This window comes from Diabrotica undecimpunctata, chromosome 5, assembly GCF_040954645.1.
Source record: "Diabrotica undecimpunctata isolate CICGRU chromosome 5, icDiaUnde3, whole genome shotgun sequence".
Taxonomy (NCBI): Eukaryota; Metazoa; Arthropoda; class Insecta; order Coleoptera; family Chrysomelidae; genus Diabrotica; species Diabrotica undecimpunctata.
In genome coordinates, this window is record NC_092807.1 from 46,023,860 (window position 1) to 46,046,421 (window position 22,562).

The 22,562-nt window shown below is 33.7% G+C and overlaps 1 protein-coding gene and 1 long non-coding RNA gene across 4 annotated transcripts in view; one reads left to right on the plus strand and one right to left on the minus strand.

Annotated features, from left to right (window-relative positions):
• Positions 1 to 13,253, minus strand: part of LOC140441293 (uncharacterized) — a 31,264-nt gene extending 18,011 nt beyond the window's left edge. Inside the window, exon 1 of the long non-coding RNA XR_011950978.1 lies at positions 12,937 to 13,253. This is a non-coding gene — a long non-coding RNA (uncharacterized lncRNA). The remainder of the gene's footprint in view (positions 1 to 12,936) is intronic.
• The window catches only part of LOC140441291 (uncharacterized), a 345,941-nt gene that overhangs the window by 33,735 nt on the left and 289,644 nt on the right, over positions 1 to 22,562 (plus strand). For 2 of the 3 annotated variants that reach the window (XM_072531913.1, XM_072531914.1), the window contains exon 2: positions 8,248 to 8,448. The exons of the other annotated variant lie outside the window; for it this stretch is intronic. In XM_072531913.1, coding sequence (XP_072388014.1) covers positions 8,330 to 8,448 — 119 coding nt within the window. In that variant the 5' untranslated portion in view covers positions 8,248 to 8,329. The remainder of the gene's footprint in view (positions 1 to 8,247; positions 8,449 to 22,562) is intronic. 3 annotated transcript variants of the gene reach the window in all.

Below are 22,562 nucleotides of genomic sequence, written 5' to 3' on the forward strand. Positions count from 1 at the left end.
GCGTCTACACCCCCTTTGGGGGTCAAGTTGTAAAAAAAAATATTTCTGGTAGTCCATTATCTGCATCTAATTCTATGGAATGATGCACGGAAGAAACTAATATCACAGCTTTATTTTTCTTAGTTGTACGGGATAAAAATGTTAGGTCTTTGGTAAATCCATACAAAGTGTCGCCTTCATTACGATTTGGTCGCGGAAGGAACTGTGGAGGAATTTCTTTTTTATTTCTTCGCATTGTACCAACTTAAGTGAGTTTATGTTGTTATAGATGATGTACTAAATCAACTGAACTAAACCAGTTGTCGCCAGTTACATTTCTATTAGTATTGTAAAGATGTTTGATTAGTATTGTAAAGAATGATTAATCTTATAACTGCTTGAGTCGATAGGCTTATTCTTCTTTCTTCAGTTGTGAGGCTAAATCCATCTGAACCTTTCCCGGCATAAATGTAAGCTTTATGTAAATAGGTAAATACCCAGTTCGTGCATCAGTCATACATAAGATTTTTATCCCATTTTACAGGGTTTGCTGGGAATATACATTTTAAAGCGATATCTGCATCTGAAGCCTACCAGCATTTCGTCTAGACACACATTTTTCCCAACCGTATATATCTTTTGAATCACTTACAAATAAGTCAAAGAATTCTTGGATAGCAGCAGCTGAATTATCCCTTGCTCTTTATTCTCGGTCCGAGGCATCGTCAAACCTTAAGGCGGCCATCAGGGTCAGGAAACGTTTCTGCGACATAACTGCCCTAAATATAGACCGTCCTTTTGTACATACTCACGATTTGGCTTATAAATAGAAGTATAAAGAAGCAGTCCCAAGAAAGCTCTCAATTCTATTTCATCAGTATCAGCCAACTTTTTTATGTTGTTGATATTTTGGCCGAAAAGTTGCGAGTTTTTCGTTAGATCCCTTGACAAAAAGACTACATATCTGGCGAAAATAATTTATTAAAATAATAAACGGGACTCGTTGACTTTTCTACTTTTGAACGGATTGATGGGAGTACAACAATATTGTGAGCAGGCGTACGGACGTTTCTAGTTGGCTCCTTTTTACTCCACTTATACCTATTCTTTCCATAATAATAATTGCTGGAATTGACACACTCTTCTTCATCTTCGCTACATATTATTTCTGAGTCTTGTTGCTGTTAATTTCCACTTAGTTCTTGTTCACTGTCCGTAAAATGATCACTTTCTATATAATATCCTTCTTCCACATCATCATCACTAATGACACTGTTTGCCTTATTATACCATTTTGTGCACACTTCTTTGAAATCATCGTCTAATACTCTTACAGCTTTACGAGAACTATCCATATTAAAATAACACTAATGATGACCTTCCGCCTAATAGACTCCGCGACGTAAATATTTCGAAAACGGGACGAGCTAGCTCTCATTAACAAGTTCGAATATACTCTAAAAGCTAGGAAGATACACCGAATTACAGGTTGCTACGTATTTGTGGCGAGAAACGCAGACGCGTTAATAAATGTGCGGAGTCTGTGGGACGCATGGTTACCAGTTAAGTGTTACAGTAAGCTGACAAATTATTCTGTATTAGAAAAGACAGTAAAGATTTGATTTCACGTGTAGTGTCTCTACTATTCGCTTGTACGTTTTTCGTCTTAACAAGACTCATTAGAACGACTGGTGTAGAAGCCCTAAGCATGAAATCCAATATTTTCCGCCATTCTTTTTCTTTTTATTGTGCTGTCTTCTAATGAAGGTTGGCGATCACTTCTTTAAACGCTTCCCTATCTTTTGAAACGTGAAATATCTGTTCAACACTGAGGTTTGTCCAATCTCTGATATTCCTCAGACAAAATTTCTTCTTTCTTCCCAAGCCTTTTCTTCCTTCTACGGTTCCTTGCATGATCACGTGTAGAAGAGAGTATTTATCGTTTCGAAGATTGTGGCCCAGATGCGATGTTTTTCTTATTTTAATTATGTTCTTAAGCTTTCTGCCGTGTCCAATTCGTTTTAACACTGCTTCGTTTGAGACTTTTGTAGTCCCAGACATTTTAAGAATACGTCAACACAGACACATTTTAAATGCCTCTAGTTTTCTTATGGATTGGGCTTTCAGAGTCCAAGCTTCTACTTCATCTAGTAGTTGCGACTATACATTCGTTGAACCTCAATCTGATAACCATATTCAATTTCTTATTTGTAAACATTGAGTTGTATTTTATAAATCATTTTCGAGCTATTTCAATTCTGACCTTTATATCCTCATCTTGATCTAACTGTGGGTTTATAATGTAGCATTTCGATTTCCCTTGGTATGTATTAAAACACCGAAAAATATTTTTGCGTCGCTGAGATTGATAATATAAACATTTTTAGTCTGTGTTTATAATAACACAAGTTGCATCGGTATTTCTTTTGATCGTTTCCGCTTAATATTGCGCGTCAAATAAATATCCACTTAGGTTGGTAGGAAAGTGATGCGGGAAGATTATGATGTCACTCTACGATGGATCGCCAAAGTGGTCAGTTCATTGTTAGGTCCGGCTTTTTTTTTAAATTCGTCATTGTTGTTCGTTATTCGTTTTTGTCATGGAAATATAGTGTAAAGTGGTAGTAGCAGTAGTAGTTAGTAGGAGGGAGATTTGAAAGTGGTAGCTTTCGGGTGTAGTCTTCAAAGCCGGCAATTTTATTTAAGTTGAGAGGTGAATTTGGGCTCAAAATGATATTTGACAGTTTTTGTTGAGTTAATCACCGATTATGCTGTGCCCTATGTGGGAGATTTATAAGACGGCGTTTCCAACCATTTGAGAGCTCCACATAGTTTAAAGAAGAAATTGAGTGGCCGAGTTTTGAAGATTGCAGTTTGTTGTCATCCAGGATAATCCGAAGTCTGAATGAGTGTTATACCTCCCAGAACTTGTCTATTTTGTTTTACATGGTCACCCCAGACCAATTCCAGTTTTTGTGGGACACAGTTGTGTGTTGTTTGCAGTGTTTTGATTCAATTCCAATCCCAAAAACTTTCTTAAAGGAAATACATCAGCCAGTATTCAAAGTAAAATTAAACAATTTTTCATTAATAAAAAATTTGCTTTCATGAAAAAACTAAAAGGTTATAAATTAATAAAATTATAAGTTTTATGGATTAGCCAGTTGTCATATTAGTATTCTTTTAAATACAATTAATTTTAAAACTTAATTAATATTGCAAAAAGGTTTAATATGTCATTTCGACATATGACAGTTAGTATTATCCTTTTCTAACATTTGTTACATATTACATAACCATAATTTTGAATTCTATTTTGTTTAAAGGTTAACCTCAATGTAAGCTCCGTTGAAAAATTTAGATAATTTTAATTTCTAATAATTTTTTAAATAGTTACTAGTTGTAAAATTGTTAACTGTCGCCCAACCTGTAAGGTTTTTTGATAAATTTTGTTAATATTATTTGTAATAACTATTGATATGAAGTAATAATAAATATGTAATGCTTCTTTTTAAACCAGGAGTTGCAGAATTATTTCCTTTAAAAAGATTTTCACCCTTTAATAGATATTTTTTAGGAAAGAAAAGCCTTTCTTTCTATCCAGCAAGATGATTCTTTTAAACGGCGTCCTTTTCAAATAGTTTAGGAACCTTCTTGTGTGTATTGCTTAGGAAATATATGTAAGTATTTTTTTATTTATTTCTTTGTAGTTACCCCTTCTAGTCTCTCCTTTATTCACTTACTTACGATTCAGCTCACCAACCAAAACAAGAGTGGCCGTTCGAAAATGTTTCGGTTTGTTTGCTTACCCTATCTCCAGCCCAGTAATTGCTCAGTCCCCACTTTCAACCCCCTACAAGTGATACCCAATGTGGTAGGCAAATTAAATCATTACAATAATTGCTTCGAGGTATTTATACTTCTCCCTAAAGGTTTACCCTCCAGTGTCAGATGTATGCTGTCAACAGGGGTTTTCGAGATCACCATATATTTGGTTTTATCTGTATTCATTGTTAGTCCCATCGTTTTACTTTCTCCGTTAATGATTTTTATAAGAATTTGTAAATATTTTATATTTTTGCCATGATTGCTGCATCGTCTGCAAATCTTGTTATTAATGATGCTCCTTCCAATCCTTACACCTTCAGGTCTTTCTCATAGTGACTTCTGAAATATTACTTGGGAGTACACGTTAAATAATTTTAGCAACAGCACACATCCCTGTCTGACACCTTTTTAAATTTCTACTTGGTTTGTCTCACTATCTTCCACCCTTACGACCGCTGTTTGATTGTAGTATAGATTTTTGAAATTCTATGTAACATACGAATACGTTTTTATTATATTCTCTGCATTTTTGTACTAGTACTGTCATTGCGCACAATCCCTCTCTTGTTCCCATTTCACCTCTAAATCCAAATTGTGTGCTGTCTAATTGTTCTTCACATTTTTAATATCTACGGTGTTGAATATTTTATAATTACTTATTTCGATGTTACTGTAAATAAACACGTAGAATACATAATTGACAAAGTTGCTGGTAAACTAAATTTTATGTAAAATGTTTATTTTACTACAAATCATCCATCTACGATCCTAATTGCTGAACAACTTTAAAAATTTGAAAAAAATAAACAAAACATTTCAAATAAGTGCAAAGTTGTTTGTTTTTTGAAACATAATATACAATAAATGTATACACATATTTACCAATAAATTCTACAGTTGTGTTAAAAAGTCCTGCATCACCTTACCAAATACATGAAAATAGAAGTTTAAGGCATTTACCTTAAATATTTTTTAACCATTTACTATCTACATCAAACAAGCACTTAAATACAATCTTATAAAATGGAAACACAGCAAAAATTTTGATTAATAAAAAAAATGTAGTTCGGAAATTTTTTTATTAAATATTACAAAAATTAGGCTATTTACATCAAGACGATATTGTACATCACATTGAAGTAATTTAAACTAATTTTAATATTTAATTGGCCAGCCCTTGTTTTTAATAACTAGTTCACATTATTTGGACATAGAATTTATTAATTTTTGCAGTTCCTCCATGAAAATACAGTGATGCCAAGCGTGGATTAGAGATTCGATTAATTTCGTTTTATTTGTGGGTTTGCTTTTGGAAATGATGTTTGATATCCTTTACCACAAATTCTCGATGAGATTAAGGTCCGGGTATTGCGCTGGCAAGTCCATCCTATCAATTTCATTACTCTCCATCCAAGCTTTAACCAATTTTGCTCTATGGCAAGGATCATCCTGAAAAATAAATTTTTCTTCGACAAACAGGTCTTTTCTACTACGCAGCATCTTATTCTGTAGTACATCAATGTATTTGGTAGCATTCATCATCCCAGAGACAACGTGTAAGCGACCAACTCTTCGAGCGGACATGCAACCCCATATCATAACGGAGGTTGGATGTTTAATTGTGGGAAGAACACATTTTGGAGAAAATTCTTCACCAGGAAATCTTCTGACGTAGGCATTTCCAGCATGATTAATAATATTGAAAGTGGATTCATTACTAAACAGTACATTCTGCCACTGCTTTGCTGTCCAGATTCGATGTTCCTTGGCCCATTTCAAACGGTGCAATCTTTGCTTTTCTGAAAGCAGTGGTTTCTTCCGTGTCTTACATCCTCTAAGTCCAAAACTAAGCAGTCTTTTTCTCACAGTGGAAGTGCACACGCTTACACCTGTAGATTCAGACCACAGCTTCGTCAATTGGGTGGAATTAAGGCTTCTGTCTGCCAGACTTGTTCTTCTTAACGTAGCGTCATCCCGGACAGAAGTTTTCTTTGGTCGGCCACTACGCGGTCTGTCGTCAATTTCTCCTTGTTCAGCATACTTCTTAATGACTCTAATTACTGTAGATTGATTACAGTTTACTGCGGATGCTATATTAGCAACTAGATTTGTCGTTTTTATGGTGAAAAATAATTTCAAAACGCTTTTCGCCCGATAATTTAGTTTGTTTGGTCTAGGATGACATTTTGACCTTTTTATCAAAAATAAAAGAGCGAATAAATGCGTTAGGGTAACTACAGTGTATAGTCAAAATATGTGGAAAATTTGTCATTAAGATTCAATTTAATAGTACTTTAACGACCTCATAATTTTCTCGGCTTATGGAAAATCCCTTCAATCAGATTATTTTCTAATATATAATTACAAGCATAAACTTAAAATGAATTAGCGAACATATACAAAAAACTTGTGTTAAACCTCAAAAACCATAAGGCGCTTAGGTGATGCAGGACTTTTTAACTCCACTGTATTACTACACTGTACGAATTCTATGTGCTGTAAATTTTTGTATATTTCACGTGTGTGGGATGCAAAAATAATAAACAAAGATTAGCGTATTATCACTGGAATTAAAATCACATTTAAAAAATTAATTTTTCCATTTTGCTATTTTGTATAACATTAGCAGAAAAAAAGCTCATTTTGGCGCCCCCCGAACAGAAGCGCCCGCATGCAGGCCCGCTGTCGCCGTCCCTGTATATAACCACTCCGCTACTTTTGTTCTCTAGCTGAGTCGAGTACTTTTATTTTTGTCGTTCAGATAATATTAAAATTGCAGTGATTTAAAACATCAACCCTACACTACTATAATAGGAGGATCTGAAACTGTTTTCTTGCATGTACATAGTTATGTGGGATTAAACCACAATTATTAATTGTAATGAGAACAACATTTTACATTTTTTGGACGGTGCGATTTACAATGCAGAAATCGTTTTCAAATTTTTTTTATAAATTAAAGAAATTATAATAACCTTTTAATGTTTATCAATTGACCCATAATTAATTAATTTATATAAAAAAAAGACAACGATTTCCGAATTAAAAATCATAACGTCAAAACAAATGGAAAATGTAATTCTCATTACAATTAATTGTGGTTTAATCCTACACAAATGCAATATTTCGACAAGAGTTAATTAGGTGCCTCCCAAGGATATAACTATTATCTATATTTAAAATTTTATCAATACAACAATCTCACTTTCATATGAGTGTATTGATAAGGACGATTAAGAATATCAACATATAAATCTTTTTTCTCACTAAAGACATTATGGTTCTAGTTTTCCCAGTTCGTTAAAATAGTATTTATCAAATAAAATGAAATATAATGAAACTAAAACATCAGATAAAGATTCGCAAAATGTCTCTATAAAGTGTGGTTCAAAGGTTATACCTGCCAAACGTTTAAAAAACTGTGCATTATCGGTTGATGAGAAAATAATTATAAGCAATGTTTACAGGTTTCTGTTGACGATACTGTTAAAAACACAAGGAATATGCCAAGTTAAGCAAATCAACGATATATCACATTCAAGAGTATCAAAAGAGAATTCAAAAGTGGAGTTGTTAATTCTCCAAATGATAATGCAGAAGGTAAAAATAATTTAAATTTACTGAACAAACTACTTAAAAGCGGAATAAAAAGAAAAGTTCACTAATTTTATTTTAAAAAACAGACATCACACTTACCAAAGTTTTGGACGCAATCAATGAAGGACCGTATCTTCCTAAAATAGGACAGATAAAACTATAAGGAACTCTAAGCGAATTGAAGTTCAAGTAGGCAAAACGTAATAAAAAAGCAAATCTTATTGATACTGAGGAAGTTGTTTGTTGGAAACGGAGATACTTCATGGTTCTATGTTGAAATTACGTGCAGAAGGTAAACCAATATTTTATTTAGACAAAACTTAGGTGAGTGGGTAAAATGTGGCCGGACACAAACTTTCAATCTTTACCACAGACTTTTTTGGAAGGATTATCTTCTGTATTAAAATATTTCTATATCTTCTGTATCCCCTATAATAAATTGTATTTGGGTTAAAGTATTCATAGAGTCCATGAACACATGAACGTTTCTCTTCTTAAACTTGAGAGCGGTCTTACATAATCTCTTAAGATTTAACTAGCTTTGGCTAAAATTAAACGATAACAGTTTTAAGATTTTTCCATGCGAATGAAAATCACCACTCTTACTACATACCTGTATACCCCTCCCAAAAATTAATTAGCTTTGGTCAAAAATTCTAAAAGCAGCCAATACAGCCTATTTCGATTATTCTGTGTTTAGTCTCCCATCGAAATTCATTGTGACGTAAATATAGACGTTTAATTGTAATCGAGAACTCACATATTATTATGTTGTAAGTTTGATCATCCCATGTTTATTCAAATAATTTCAATAGTAAGAGATCGTTTTTTTTTCGTATATAGAGTTCCACTAGAGGCCCATTTTTTACCGAAGCCGTCAAATGCCGCCAAATTCTGCCTTTTGCCACAATCTGGTTATTTGTAGATGAGGCACGAAGAAATTTTGAAAGCATCAACCTTCATCCATTTTCAATACATCCCAATCTCCACCTGTTTTTGGCCGTATCAGATGGCCATGTCTTCGAATGTCGTTGAGCTGTTAATGTGAGTGTTGACTACTATACTACTATACTAAATAATTTACTTAATTAACAGTTTTTAATATAAACTTTTATAACAGTTATTTAAAGGCTGTAATCTGACTATATATAGTACAATAAACAATAAGTTTATTGACTACAATAATGGTCGTAAGTTAATTGTTTTTGAGTATTTAATAAATACATGTTTGCAAATAACTGAAATTAGCATGTATTTGTGTATATTTTTGAGTATTAATAAACAATTTAAAAAAAAAATTTGTTTTGGTTCAGAGCAGTGGCTCTATACCGTTCTGAGGAGACCTAAAGAGGTCGAAATACGTATAAGCGGCTTGTCGCTGCCCTGTATCGAAACAAAAATCTAATACCGTCATTATGTTAAATTTTTTAAAACTTATTATTTTATGGAAGTATTTTATTCGATATATAATCTCTTTCATCTTATGGGTAAATGAATCGACTTTTATAATTTTTTTGATATGTTTTATGACAGTTTTGTGTCATTTATGTCTCTCTGGTTAAGAATAATTGGCGCCCTCTTTATTTGGCAGTTTATCTGTATTCAGTGCTTCTTGTTTCTCTTTTTTCAGACTGTTATCTAATATTTATCTATCTGACATTTATATATCTGTTACTTTTATATTAGTACATATCCTTACCCACCATCAATGAAGCTCCCGAATTGATCAACATGGTCTTCGTTAAGTCTTGGTGAACGATCAGCTTTTTATTCATCTAAGAGTCATATGTCTAATGTGCCAAGATTAACTCTGCAACGATTGGCCAAAGAAAAATATAGAAATTCCTTAGATGCATCTCTTACAAAAGTTGGTAGGCCACCGCTTTTTTGCAAACAACTTGGGAATGAACTAGTTAATTATTGTTTAGCCATGGAAGCATCATGCTTTGGCCTTACCGAACATATTTACGAAGAATGGATGTACAATTAGCTAAAAGGAATCACGTTCAGCACCCTTTCAAAGATGAAATGGCTAGGCAAAAATGGGCAAGTCTTTTTTAAAACTCCACATAGAGAAGTTATCAGAACGAAAACCAACTGGCACGTCCTTTGCAAGAGCTTTAGGATTCAGTAAAGAAAATACGGATAGATTTTTTAATCTTCTAGAAGAGGTTTATGACAAAGAAAAATTTACCCCTGATAGAATTTTCAATGTAGATGAAAGTGGTATATCTATCGTACAGTCAAAAGTGGCTAAAATAATTATTTTGCGTGGAAAAAAGCAAGTTGCTGCACTGACATCTGCTGAGCGTGGATCTCTCATTACAATCGTTGCCTGTATGAATGCAACTGAAATCTTCGTTCCCCCTTTAGTCATTTTTCCACGCAAGAATTTGAGCGATCAACTGAAAAAAGGGGCTCCACCGGGAACCATATTTGCGGGACATCCCTCAGGATGGATATAAGCAAATCTGTTTACAATGTGGTTTCAACACTTTATAGCATTTGTAAAACCTTCGAAAGAGAATCCTATCCTTCTCATCTTAGACGGACATTTCAGTCACATAAACTGTGATAAAATATTGATTTAATCGATTTGGCCAGATTGGTTACAACATAGTAATCGGCCTGTTAGTGCTTATGATGTAATGGAGCTTTTTGGGAGAGCCTACATTAAATGTCAAAAGGCTGAGATAACTATCAATGGCTTGAGTTAGAGGAATCTTTCCTATTAACCGAAACATATTCACAGAATCTGAATACATTGAGGCACGTAAGAATCAACAGCTTGCTCCAAATTCTACCATTTCTCAGAAACTAGGCGAGCAGAGAGAATTAAATTACAGTGAAACTGAATTGAATGGTGTTGTTGACCTGGCTGTACCATCAACATTAAGAGCATCTGAGGTGAATGGTGCTAAAGTTGACCTGGCTGTACCATTAACATCAAGAGCATCTGAGTTGAATGGTGTTCAAGTTGACCTAGCTTTACCATCAACATCAAGAGCATCTGATTTAGTTATTCCGCCAAGTCATCTGGATCCTGTCAAGCTAACCTGTCATCCTCAGAGAAACAAAATTCTACTCAGAGCCAACCTCAGAATGAACATTGAATACAGCAAAATTCTTTCCATACAAGCCCATTTCGTATCAACTCTATACCGAAAATTAAGAAAAGAGCTTCTACTAGAGAACGTAAAGCAACTAGTTCAGCACTTATAACTTCTTCTCTTTACAAATCGCAATTAGAAGAGGCTGCACTAATTAGAGAGGAGAAAGTAGCTAAGGCCAGTAAACAACTGATACGTGGTAAAGGTCGTGATTCAAAATGTCTCTCGTTGCAAAGAAAAGAGAAAGCTAAGAAAAGTCTCAAGTTCAAGGGAGAATCTAGCTCCGGAGAAGACTCGGACGACACCATATCCTCTGGTTCTTCTGAGTTAGAAATTTCACCAGGTGTATCTTCCGTCACAGCTGAAAAGGACGCAGAGTGTTTGTTTTGTTGTGTTAAATTTTCAGATGACTGTAAAGGAGAGCGTTGGGTTAGATGCCTTATGTGTTCCCTCTGGGCTCTATATTGTCGTACTTGACTGTCAATTATTATATTTTCAATGTAAAATTACAATTTTGTTCATTTAAATTGTTAGTGTTTTATTTTTAAGATTTTCTTAAAATTTTCTTTAATATTTTTTTAGGGGCCCACATTAGGAAACATTTCTCAAACACACAAAATGCAATGTTCAAGAAAAAAAATTTCACGCCTACAAAACTTAATAAAAAAATATAAATAAAATATACACCTATATAAAACATAGTAAGATATATAATATTGATTAATGTTTTTTTATTTTTTAAATTTTTTAAAATTCAAAAACAAAGTGGGGGTCCGGGTTTAGGCAACTTCCTCTATTATTATTTAAGGATGAACCTCAAATAAATTCGTATTTTGGCAATTAAAACCAGTTTTTTATTCTAATAGGTAATTTTAACAAAAAGGTAATTCTAATAGGTAATTTGTCATTCTAAAAACTCTTTAACCCTTTTTACAGCAAAAATTATTATAAGCTATATTAACAACCAATGTGTTGTGAAACTTGCTATTTCCAAAGTTTTTTTACATTGGAACCAACAAGTATTTTTTTGTATATAAAATATAAAATTAGTGTATGATAAATTAATTCTTTTTTTCAGATTTTCAGGGTTTAAAATTATTTAAAAAAAATTAATAATTCACTTGAATACCCTAGAATTTTCCCAAAAGTACACAGTCTCAAAAGGGGATAAAATAAGAATCGGCTATTGTTAATAAGAGTCAGCTATTGTTTTATTTCTTCAATACCGGTGGGCACAAGTAAAAGTCATAAATTCACGTCATTTTTACCGACACACTCTATTAAAATACGTAATGTTGTTTGAGCCACCCGGGGTGTAAATTTCCTAAAACTTTTATTTATTACTACGTCTCGATTACCCCCAAGTAAAACAACCAGAAGCAGAAAATAAAACAGATACATTAACTGAAATGTTGCAAAAAATAATGGAGAAAATGAGTAAACAAGAAGACTTTAACAAATAAGTACTTGAAAGGCTAAACAGACTTGTAAACATCAGAAGCCGATGAATCTATAGCGCCCCCGGACCTTAGGATACTCCAATGGAATACAAATGGACTTTTACATCAACAAGAGTTATTAGTAACCTTAGAAACACAGAAAATAGATATATTCCTAATTGCAGAAACACATCTAACTAGACAATAATTTATTAGACTGCAAAGTTATCAAATTTATCATGTCATACATCCACAAAATTCAGCCAGAGCTGGAGAAATAAATATCTATATCTATCTATAGAAATAAAAAAGCAGATCAACTGGAAAATAAAAGTCGAATGAGCTCAAACTACACTGCAAAGTTGAAAATATATCTTACACCCAAAGAACCTGGTTCCACTGTACTAATACATGGCAAAATCATTAGGTCCAAAATTAAATGAAAATGTACCCAAAAATAAATGCTGTCCTGGATAATCCTTCAAACAGAAGTCAAACAGAAGAACCCAAGTTATTATTAACCGTCTAAAAATTGGCCATACTGACACACAAATACTTAATAACAAAAGAACTACTAACAATATGTTCCAGGTGTTCTGAGCCACTGACCGTTAAAGATAATCCTGCTTGATTGTGTGCAATTCATGGAAGAAAGAAGATCCCACGGAATCAGATAATGATCTCAAAACAGTTCTCATCAAAAAAATCTCAACAGTGTTAACCTATCGAAAAGACATCAAGTTATTTCAGTTATATTTAATGTAATATTTCTTGTGTTTGTTTGTTATATCCACTAATAACCCTGCGCGATTGATTTGGTTTTGTATTTAAATAAGAAAATAAATAAAAATATTTTTTTAAATACTTCATTTTAACAAATATAATAAATTACGGCATGACATTGCCACGTTTCTTGCCAACTATGTATATAAATATAAATAGTACAAAACACTTATTAAAGCGATACTAATTAATATACATACCCTTCTTTTGGACTCCAACATCTAAAAATAATCTTCAAAAGTCCTTCAATGCCTTATGCAACGACTTGGCTATTACAAGTACACACAATACTCTATTCATATCAAAAATGTCGTTCATGGTGTTCGTCATGGAGCTAGTTCTCTGAACAAAGGTTTTTGTGACATAAATGCATTTGAAGAACATTTTGTTATGTAAAAAAATAATTTGAGTAAAAGTTGTATCTTGATGGAAGATTGAACCAATACTGAAAAATAGGGGGAATATAGCATGCAAAATTGTGTTTAATTTATTACATAAACATTTTTGACGATTTGCCAGGGTTTTTTGTCAATGTACATGATGCGATCAGCTGATCGGATGTCTAGTTTATTTTGATTAGAAATGCGTAAATATTTAACTCAACACACAAAAACAGTTAATGTATTTTTTCGGTTGCAAATTCAATTGAATAATAGATAACTAGGCAGGCAGGAATCAGTAGAATTTTAAGAATCACAATATACAAAGTGTGCAACGGTGCGCTTATACGGGCATTTGTTTTAGCAACAATTACTGGAGAGATATGCAGAAATTAAAAAAAAATAGGCCAATTGTTTCGGCAATATTGCTTCTAATTGTTCCATATATTTCATACTGTTCAATGTCGCTGATTCGAATTGCGGAATATCCAGTGGATATAGAAATTTAAAATTTGTCTTCTCTTCTTCTTCTTCCTCTTTATAAGCAATTCTGCTTGTTCATTGGCGGATTAATACCTCTATGAAAGGTTGTCACACTCTGCCATTTTCAGTAGCCTTTGCGTTGTGGCTGTGTCGGGTCCTGTTTCTGAGGCATATTTGGTCTTACACTGGCTTTATAAATTCTTGATTTCATCTCAGTGTTGATGTGTCTCTTTCGCCGTATAGTGTTATTAAGGCATCCTGCCAGTCTATTTGCTTTTTGTACTTGATCTCTCACTTCTTTGTCCAGGTCTCCATAGCTAGATAGTGTAATTACCAGGTATTTTGTTTCCATTACTTGTTCAATATTGACGCCATCAATTTCTATTTTACATCTGGTTGGTTCTTTACGGGCTACTATTTTAGTTTTCTGAGATGAGATTATCGTATTCAATTCTTTTGCTCTTATGTTAAATCTGTGGACCTATGTGCATCTGTGGTTAAATCTTCATCTTGGGCTACAATATCTCATATGCACTTATTTATTCTACAAGGGTTAAGTCTAGTTTTGTTGATTGTTTAGAATATAATGATAATCAAAGTAAAGTAATCAAACATAAATACACGATAATAATGATAATGAAAAAATATAGTCCAGTCGTTAGAGATTTGACCCCTAAAAATCATACGAACAAGCTGAATTTTGCCGAGAACATAAATTTTGGGAACCCAAAAAAGATCAAAAAGTTTACCACTTTTACCCCCGGGCTTCCCCCTAAATCCCCCTCGTGGAGGGGTAAAAACACGAAAAAATCGATTTCTCAAGAATATGTAGGCCGTAGAAAAAAATGTTTCAAATAAAAAATGTAGTGTGTTTAATAACACTAAAATGAACCATTCTTTCAGAAACAACGCTTGGAGCGACCGGCGATTTTTATTGTTAGTTGCGTGCGCGAAATCAATATTAAATAAAATTAGTATCAACTCGACAGTAAAAATTTGATATCTTTTGATCAGAGTGTCCCATCGACAAAAATCAAAATGTGTATGTTGCCGCAAATGAAGTCAGTTTCTATAAATCAGTTCAATAAATAAACGTTGCGCGATTTTTGACATTTGCGCGATCTAAAACGTTTAAAACTACTCTTTTTCAATTACACGAGTGCGTTTTTCAAAAGTACCTAACTTCTGCTACAAATTACACTCAAAACCGTGTTCTTGGAGGGACTATGACTCTGGATTCTCTGACGACTGGAGAATCTCATGAGAATCATAGAAAATGGCAAAAACCGCGGCACGGTTATTTATTTAACACATTTATAAAAACTAAATTTATTTGCGTCAGAATACAAAAATTGTATACGACAGCTGAACTCTTTTTTTTTTAACGCATCTTGATTTTTGTCGATATAACACTCGGATATATCGAGTTTTTGTTGTCGAGCTGATACAAACTTGTTTCTGAGAGAACAGTTAATTTTACACGAAAAATGCTAATTAACATTTTTGTTCAAAATTATCTTAGATACATTTTTAATTAAAAATATTTTTTTCTATTGCGCACAGACTCTTGGTAAATCAATCTTTTTTTTTCGTTTCCCCCTTACTCCGAGGGGGGTTTTACGGGAAAGCCCGGGGGTAAAAGTGGTATATTTTTTGCATTACTCATATATTTCTGTTTATATATTTCTTTCCCACATACTCGAAAGAGGAGCTTATTGAACTTTTCTCACATTATCTAAGACGGTACGAAGTTCGCCGGGTCAGCTAGTATATATATGCTAGAAATCTTATCAGATTCTTAATTTTTACGTCGACTTACTTTTCTAATTACTAGATATGTATCTTTTCCCACGCAATGTTTACCCTTATGTCTTTAACAGAAGGAAACGTACATTATAATAAAAATCGGTATTCTTATTCGTTTTTTATTAAATATTAATTATCTTTAAACTAAATGTTACATTTTTAATAGCCCTTGCAAAGTGACATTATCAAATTGTCGCATTGTTTGATTAAGAGTAAAAGTCAACACTATCGCTGTTAATTTCGCATTTTTAATCAGTCACAGTGTAAAATTGATATTATACTTATTTTGATTTTTAAATACCCGTGTGTTCATATCATCATACCTTCTAATTCACTTCTCATTTACTAAACACACCATAGCATTTAACTTTTTTTTTTGTTTGGAAACTTCTACGCGCCCCTTTCCATATCAGTTGGCCCAACGTTAGATTGATAAGAAAATTAAATTTTAGAAGTTTTAATGTATCGAACAACATTTTTGACTTTCCTAATTATAGAAAATATTTTATAACGTAATGAAAACTATTGATTAAACAGATTAATAATAAATTTCTAAAAACGCATAGAATGTGTATATTAAAGTTTACCACTGAGTAAAACCCCTGTATTTTTAATGACATACACAATTCTTCAAGGCATAGTTTTTATCAAGTTTTGACAAAATTCTAATGTAGTCGAATCCCATATTTCTTGCAATTTTCCTTTAATTCGTTGACGGACCTGGCAGGATGTTTCCTCAAAGCTTTTTTCATTTCGCGCCACAAAGTCTCTATCGGGACTGTTAGAAACTCATTCCAGATGTGGTATGCCATGATCTTCAATACATTTTAAATTCTTTTTTGAGGTATGACAACCTGCGCCGTCCTGTTGGAAGACAAAATCTTCCGCTGATGTTAAACAGTGTTCTATAATCGGTAAAAGAGATTCTTCACAGACAGACGCAGGAAATTTGACTTTTCTCTTCAGACAGTCGGTATGGAAAGCTTCATTTTTCTTGCGAATGACGCGACTCCTACTGTCTACAACACACACTTCAAATCTGGACTCATCAGTCCATTGTATTGAATTTCATTGCAACTGAGTCGAATCTTTATGCTCTTTTGACCATCGTAGTCCATTTTTCTTATGTTGTAATGTTAAAAGTGGCTTTTCCTTAGCCTAAAATACTAATTTTTCCAACTATAAAAATTACTTTGTACCAAATTATATTTTGTGGGCTTCTCAGCGATATGTTGATCTAGAATCGTATCTTCCAATAACGTCACTCCATAAAACGCTTAACTCCATATAATTTTTCACTCTAATGCGTCTTAATGCCCTTCGATCTGTTTCGGTTATTTCACTTTTTCGTACATTTCTAGGTTTTTTAGCGAACTAGATGCCACTAGAATTTTCAACTGTGATGAAACGGGTATTAGCGTAATTCCCAAGCAGTTTTCGAAAATAATAGCTGTTAGAGGAACACGTCAAGTAGGTGTCTTAAGTTCTGCTGAAAGAGGCACCACTGTCACAGCCGAAACATGTTGCTCAGCTGCCGGATGTTACATGCCCCCAATGTTAATATTTCCGCGGAAAAAGAAACAACGTGAATTTGAAACAGGTATCCCACCAGGAGGCTGGGCTGAAGTTAGCGATTCTGGTTGGATAACTGCAGAGATTTTCGTAAACTGGCTACAACAGTTCTTTCTGTTTTCTACAGCGACGAAAGAACACCCAGTTCTGTTACTTCTTGATGGGCATACGTCACACACCAAGAAACTGGCCGCAATAGATCTAGCACGTGACAATGGTGTGTTAATATTGTGCTTCCCTCCTTATTGCTCTCACAAAATTAAACCACTGGACGTTGCATTCATGAAGCCCTTGAACTTGTATTATGAGGATGAAATAAGGAAGTGGCTCAGGTCGCATCCAGGGAGAGTGATTCAGCTTTTCGACATATCAACACTTTTTGGCCAGGCTTTCTTAAGTGCAGCAGACTGCCATTAATAGCTTTGAAAAATCTGGTATCTGTCCATCCAATATGAATAAATTCACCGATGATGACTTTCTACCATCAGCAACAACAGATATTCCCTTGGAAAATCCTGTTGGCAGTACAATCCAGGAAACATCTCCGGCTATGCCAGAGACAATTGGCTCAACGCCAACTACACCAGTACAGAAGCATTTCTCCTCACCTCATGTTCATCCCACACCCGTAGTTGATAAAATCCTGTCAAAAATAATCCATCCGTACCGACAACTGACGAAAATCTTCCCCCACCAGTGAATGTCCCTAAACCCGGATGTTCTTGGATGCCCGATTCCCCTGTTCGTACTAATGCCGACACACATTTTTCAGTCACGTCGCCAAAAGACCTAATTCCGTTGCCAAAAGTTAAAGCCGGAACAAAAAGAGCTGTAAAAAAGCGTGAAAAGACTGCTGTCCTCACCTCCTCACATTATAAGGTTGAACTGGAAGAATCTTTAAAAAAGATGCAAGCTATAAAGGAAACTAAAGAGAAAAAAATTAAACAAAGATTAATGTTTAAAAATGATGAAAACAAACCCAGAGAAATTGAAACTCAACGAAAAAGGAAAGAAAATAAGAACAAACAGGTTAAAACTAAGGCAAAGAAACAAAAAATATCTGAAACTGAATCCGAAGATAGCGCAGAAGAAGAAGATACGGCCTGCTTGTATTGCCATGATTACTACTCTAAGTGCAATGAAGGCTGGTGTTCTTGTAGTATTTGTAAGAAATGGGCACATCTAGCATGTGCTGGTTTAGATAGTGACGATGATGAAAGTGTTCTCGTCTGTAAACTTTGCTAATGATGCTATAGTATGGTATAGTATGTGTCCCGGGGGGTGGGGCAGAATGGGAAATTTCCCTTTATTTTTGTAATGCACATTTTCCTCAGAAACGTTTGTTTTTTATAACTAGCTATATTTTCCTTGTAAAGAAATAAATAAATAAACATAAGATTTGTCAAATGATGGTGTAGTTTCATTAAATATCGCACAAATTACTATCAAACTTAGGTACCTCGTTCCACCCCGGGTTCCCTATACGTCGACCTTTAGATCTGTGTGTGTCAAATTTTACACATATATACGTGTAAACGGGAGAGAAAGTATTCGGATAAAATTACATAGAACACCACACAATATTACATCGAAAGATATCTAAGATTTGCCTCGCCCATATCTACAGTGCATCTTTGGATCTAGGAATTCCGAAGAAACTCAGTCCCACATTATATAATGGTCGACGTGTACACTCATCCATTTACATTAACGCATTTTATAATACTTTTATGTGACTTGTCAATTTAATTGATGATAAATAATTTAATAAATGATAAATATATTAAATTATAATCGTTCCATTGAAGGTAATAATACAGTATACTTACTTTGAGTCGAATCGATGAATAAAAATAAAGAATACATAATATTTGTTTTAAGATTGTCACGTTGGTTTTTTATGTATATAAAAACAATGATTGTATTGTTATTGCTTTTTCAGTTGAGTTTTTTATATAGGGTGTTCTCAAACGCTTTAAAATGAATTGTAAATTAACATGCCCAAAATACACCGAAAATAGCCCCAAGAGAATGAAATTATTTTTATTGAGAACAATTGTTTTAATTTAAACATGATGACTAATTTATTTGAATAAATCATGATTTACATAAATACCTAATTCATTTACATTTATTTACTTGTAATAATGTAGATAGCGTAAATGGGTTTCTTAAATGTTATTCGTAATATTAAAGTGGCTCTTTTAGTAAAGATAGTCGATATTGCTAATTCATCATTATATATTATTTGTTTTTACTATTTACTTTTCTAGTTATACATTTAGCTTTGGAATTTTAAAACGATTCATTTTTTATACAATATTATACAGTAATCGAGAAATGTAAAGAACCAAGGGCGCGCATTTATTTTATGATATTTCGAGCACGCCCACCGGTAGATACAATGGGTGTATACTAGTTCGCTCCCGAGGTCAGATTTTAATACCTCACAGGAAAGGGGCATAGGTAAATTTGCTCCGGCCATATATTTCTTAGAAAAGATATTTGAATAATGTCTTCTCAAACTTTGTATTTACCTATTAATACAACACTACCATCATTGTTTAAAAAAGAATGAGTCTTTTTTAAACAATGCTACTAGTGGAGATGGAAAATTTAACGATAGAACCTATAAATTTACATTTCATTTATTGTTTCCCACCTTTAGACGCAAGAGTTTGGAAACTACCGCTGTGACAGTGACAGTTTTAGTTAACGTCCCACTCTGATACGTCTAAAGGTGGGAAACAGTGAATAGAATGTAAATTAGGTTTCTATCGCTAAATTTCTCATCTCTACTAGTTTCATCTCTTTTATCTTACAACTTTATATGTTTTCCATCGTTTGCGTTATTTTGCCGGTTATTAGTGCGCTTATCACTGTATTTATATAAATATGTAACTACCAATATTTGATATAATTTCTAATATAAAATACAAAAGCGGCAGTACCTATTATCCTGGTTTTAATTTTCCTAGAAATTAATAGATAAATACTTAATCCGCTTGACCACGGGAGCGAACTAGGTTATGGTTTTCGGAGTGAACTAGTATCTAAAGGCCGGTTTTCACGGTACGTCTTATTGTACGTTTTGTTGGATAGGACAAATCCTATACAATAAAACGTGGCATGTAAACAGCAAAACGTACGTCTTGTCGCATCGAAATGAAATCCAAGGTCAGATCGTAGAAATGATGGGAGAAGCATAGTTTTGCGAGAACTGATAGGATAAAACGTTACGTGAAAATACATGTTCAGACAAGTCGTCCGATCTTGACTTATTTGACGACTAGTTCCACTGCAGTTCGTTTCATTTTTCCCAAAAAAAAGCCTAATAATGTCAGATTTGCGGCAATGCACCCACGATTTTCTCGGGGAATTTATTAAATTGTATAAAAGTTTTTAAGTAGTTATGTTTTAAAACCAAGTAGATTGCATTACAGGTTTCAGGAATTATTTGGCTTAACGCTGGTTTGGATATTATGATTGTAAACTCCAAGTCCTTGACGCTGCGTCCTGTTGTAAGATATCTGAGAGTTGCTGTGAGTCTTTCATGGGGTATAATGGCTTTTCTCATGAGGTGTCTTATTTCAATATGTATGGCGTTACCAACTCTAGCAATTGACAGTAGGCTGAGGTGTCCATTCACAAATAATTGCGCCAGTCATCTGGTTCGCCTCTCAGTTCTTTTAGTAACGAGACATGGGAATACTGGCTTCTTTTTAGAAGCCCACTCTCCTGACCATCTTGTCTTTTCCCTCCTCATCTCCCTTTTCCTCAGTCATAGTATCGTTATGGTTGAAAAAATAAAAGAAAGCAGCCGTGTTTCATCCATAATAAAAAAAATCACTAAACAAACTTCCACACAACTCAAGACTGAATTAGAAATGAGGTAGAAAACGGAAGGAACAACGTAGTGTGTATACACTGGACAAAACGTACATTTTGTCGTACATTTTATATGACCCACAAAACGTCCAATAAGACGTAGTGTGAAAACGGGCCTTAATAAAGAGGGTTTTTTGACCTTGGGAGCGAACTAGTGTGAACTACATATTTTGAGACATGAAATAAATGGGTAATGCTATAGAATAAAATAAAAAATCAATATTTTCAGGTAATATATTTTCAACCAAAATTACTATAATTTATTTTTTAGCTTAACTTAAATCATTCATTTGGAAAAAAGAATATTTTGTAACTCGATAGAAAAGTGACTCGGCTTTTGTGTGATATTTTTTTAAAGCGTGAACTATTATAAGCCTTTGGCCTTTAGAAATAACAGAACATAAACCTTTGTGGAATCGTCTGTCCAATTTTTCGAGGAATTATGTCCGTCGCGCATATATGTTTCATCTTAATAAACGATTGGTCTATTTTTGCCTTCTGAAATATTTTATCTGCCTCAAATACTTTACTCTTATTAAAATTCTTATTTCCATTTTTCATTTCCACCAAAATTTTATGATTATTTTTTGTTTTTCTTTATCTAAATTGCATTTTTTTAAGGACTCTTCTTAATGAAGTTTCTGACATATGGATATCTAACTCTTCCATAATTTTAATATTTAATCGTTTAACAGTAACACATTTTTCAGTTATGAAAATCATATATTATTCGGCGAATGTCCCTAATTTGATCTTCTTCTTCTTCTTCTAATGGCGCTACAACCCTTTGTGAGTCTTGGCCTGCTTAACAATGTTCTTCCATTCTGCCCTGTCGGATACTTTCCTTCGCCACTGCCTGATGTTCATGGTTTTAAGATCCCTCTCTACGTCGTCTATCCATCTTTTACGGGGCCTTCCTCTTGTTCTGTTTCCTTGGGGCTTCCATCTCTGAACTACTTTTACAGCTCGATTATCTGGCATTCTTTCTAGGTGACCAAGCCAGTTTAGTCTTTGTGATTTTACAAATCTGACAATATCTGCGCTCTGCATTAGTTCATCCAGCTCGTGGTTCATTTTAATTCTCCACGAACTATCGCTGCATTGGGTTGGTCCAAATATCTTCCTTAGTATTTTGCGCTCAAATATTCTCAGTTGATTTTCATCAGTGGTTGAGAGGGTCCACGTTTCACATCCATATGTGACCACTGGTCTAATTACTGTTTTGTAGATTCTCAGCTTAGACTCACGATTCAGTAACTTACTTTTCATTAAGTCTTTGTATGCATAGAAGCACTTATTACCGCTAAGAATCCGTGCTTGTATTTCTTGACTGATGTTGTTGTTGTCATTTATTATTGAGCCTAGGTAGGGAAAAGTGGAGGCCCTAATTTGATATTCAGGAAAATTCGTAATTGTTGATTTCTTAACGAAGTTTTTTCTTGGACTGGGAAATGTAACTTTTGCAGTTGTTTGCATTGACTCTTTACTCTCCTTGAAAATTCTTTTAACGCTAGTATAAGCAATACTCCTTAAAAAATTCAAAACTACTTTATATTTATTTGTATATTTGCTTTAATTACTACTTTTTCCATCTCTTTGACACCAAGTCAAGCTTTTCATACAATTTTCAAATACTGTAGGAAAAACCGAAAAAAATATTTGTATTTTTGTTTAAAAATAATACCATTTAAAAAACG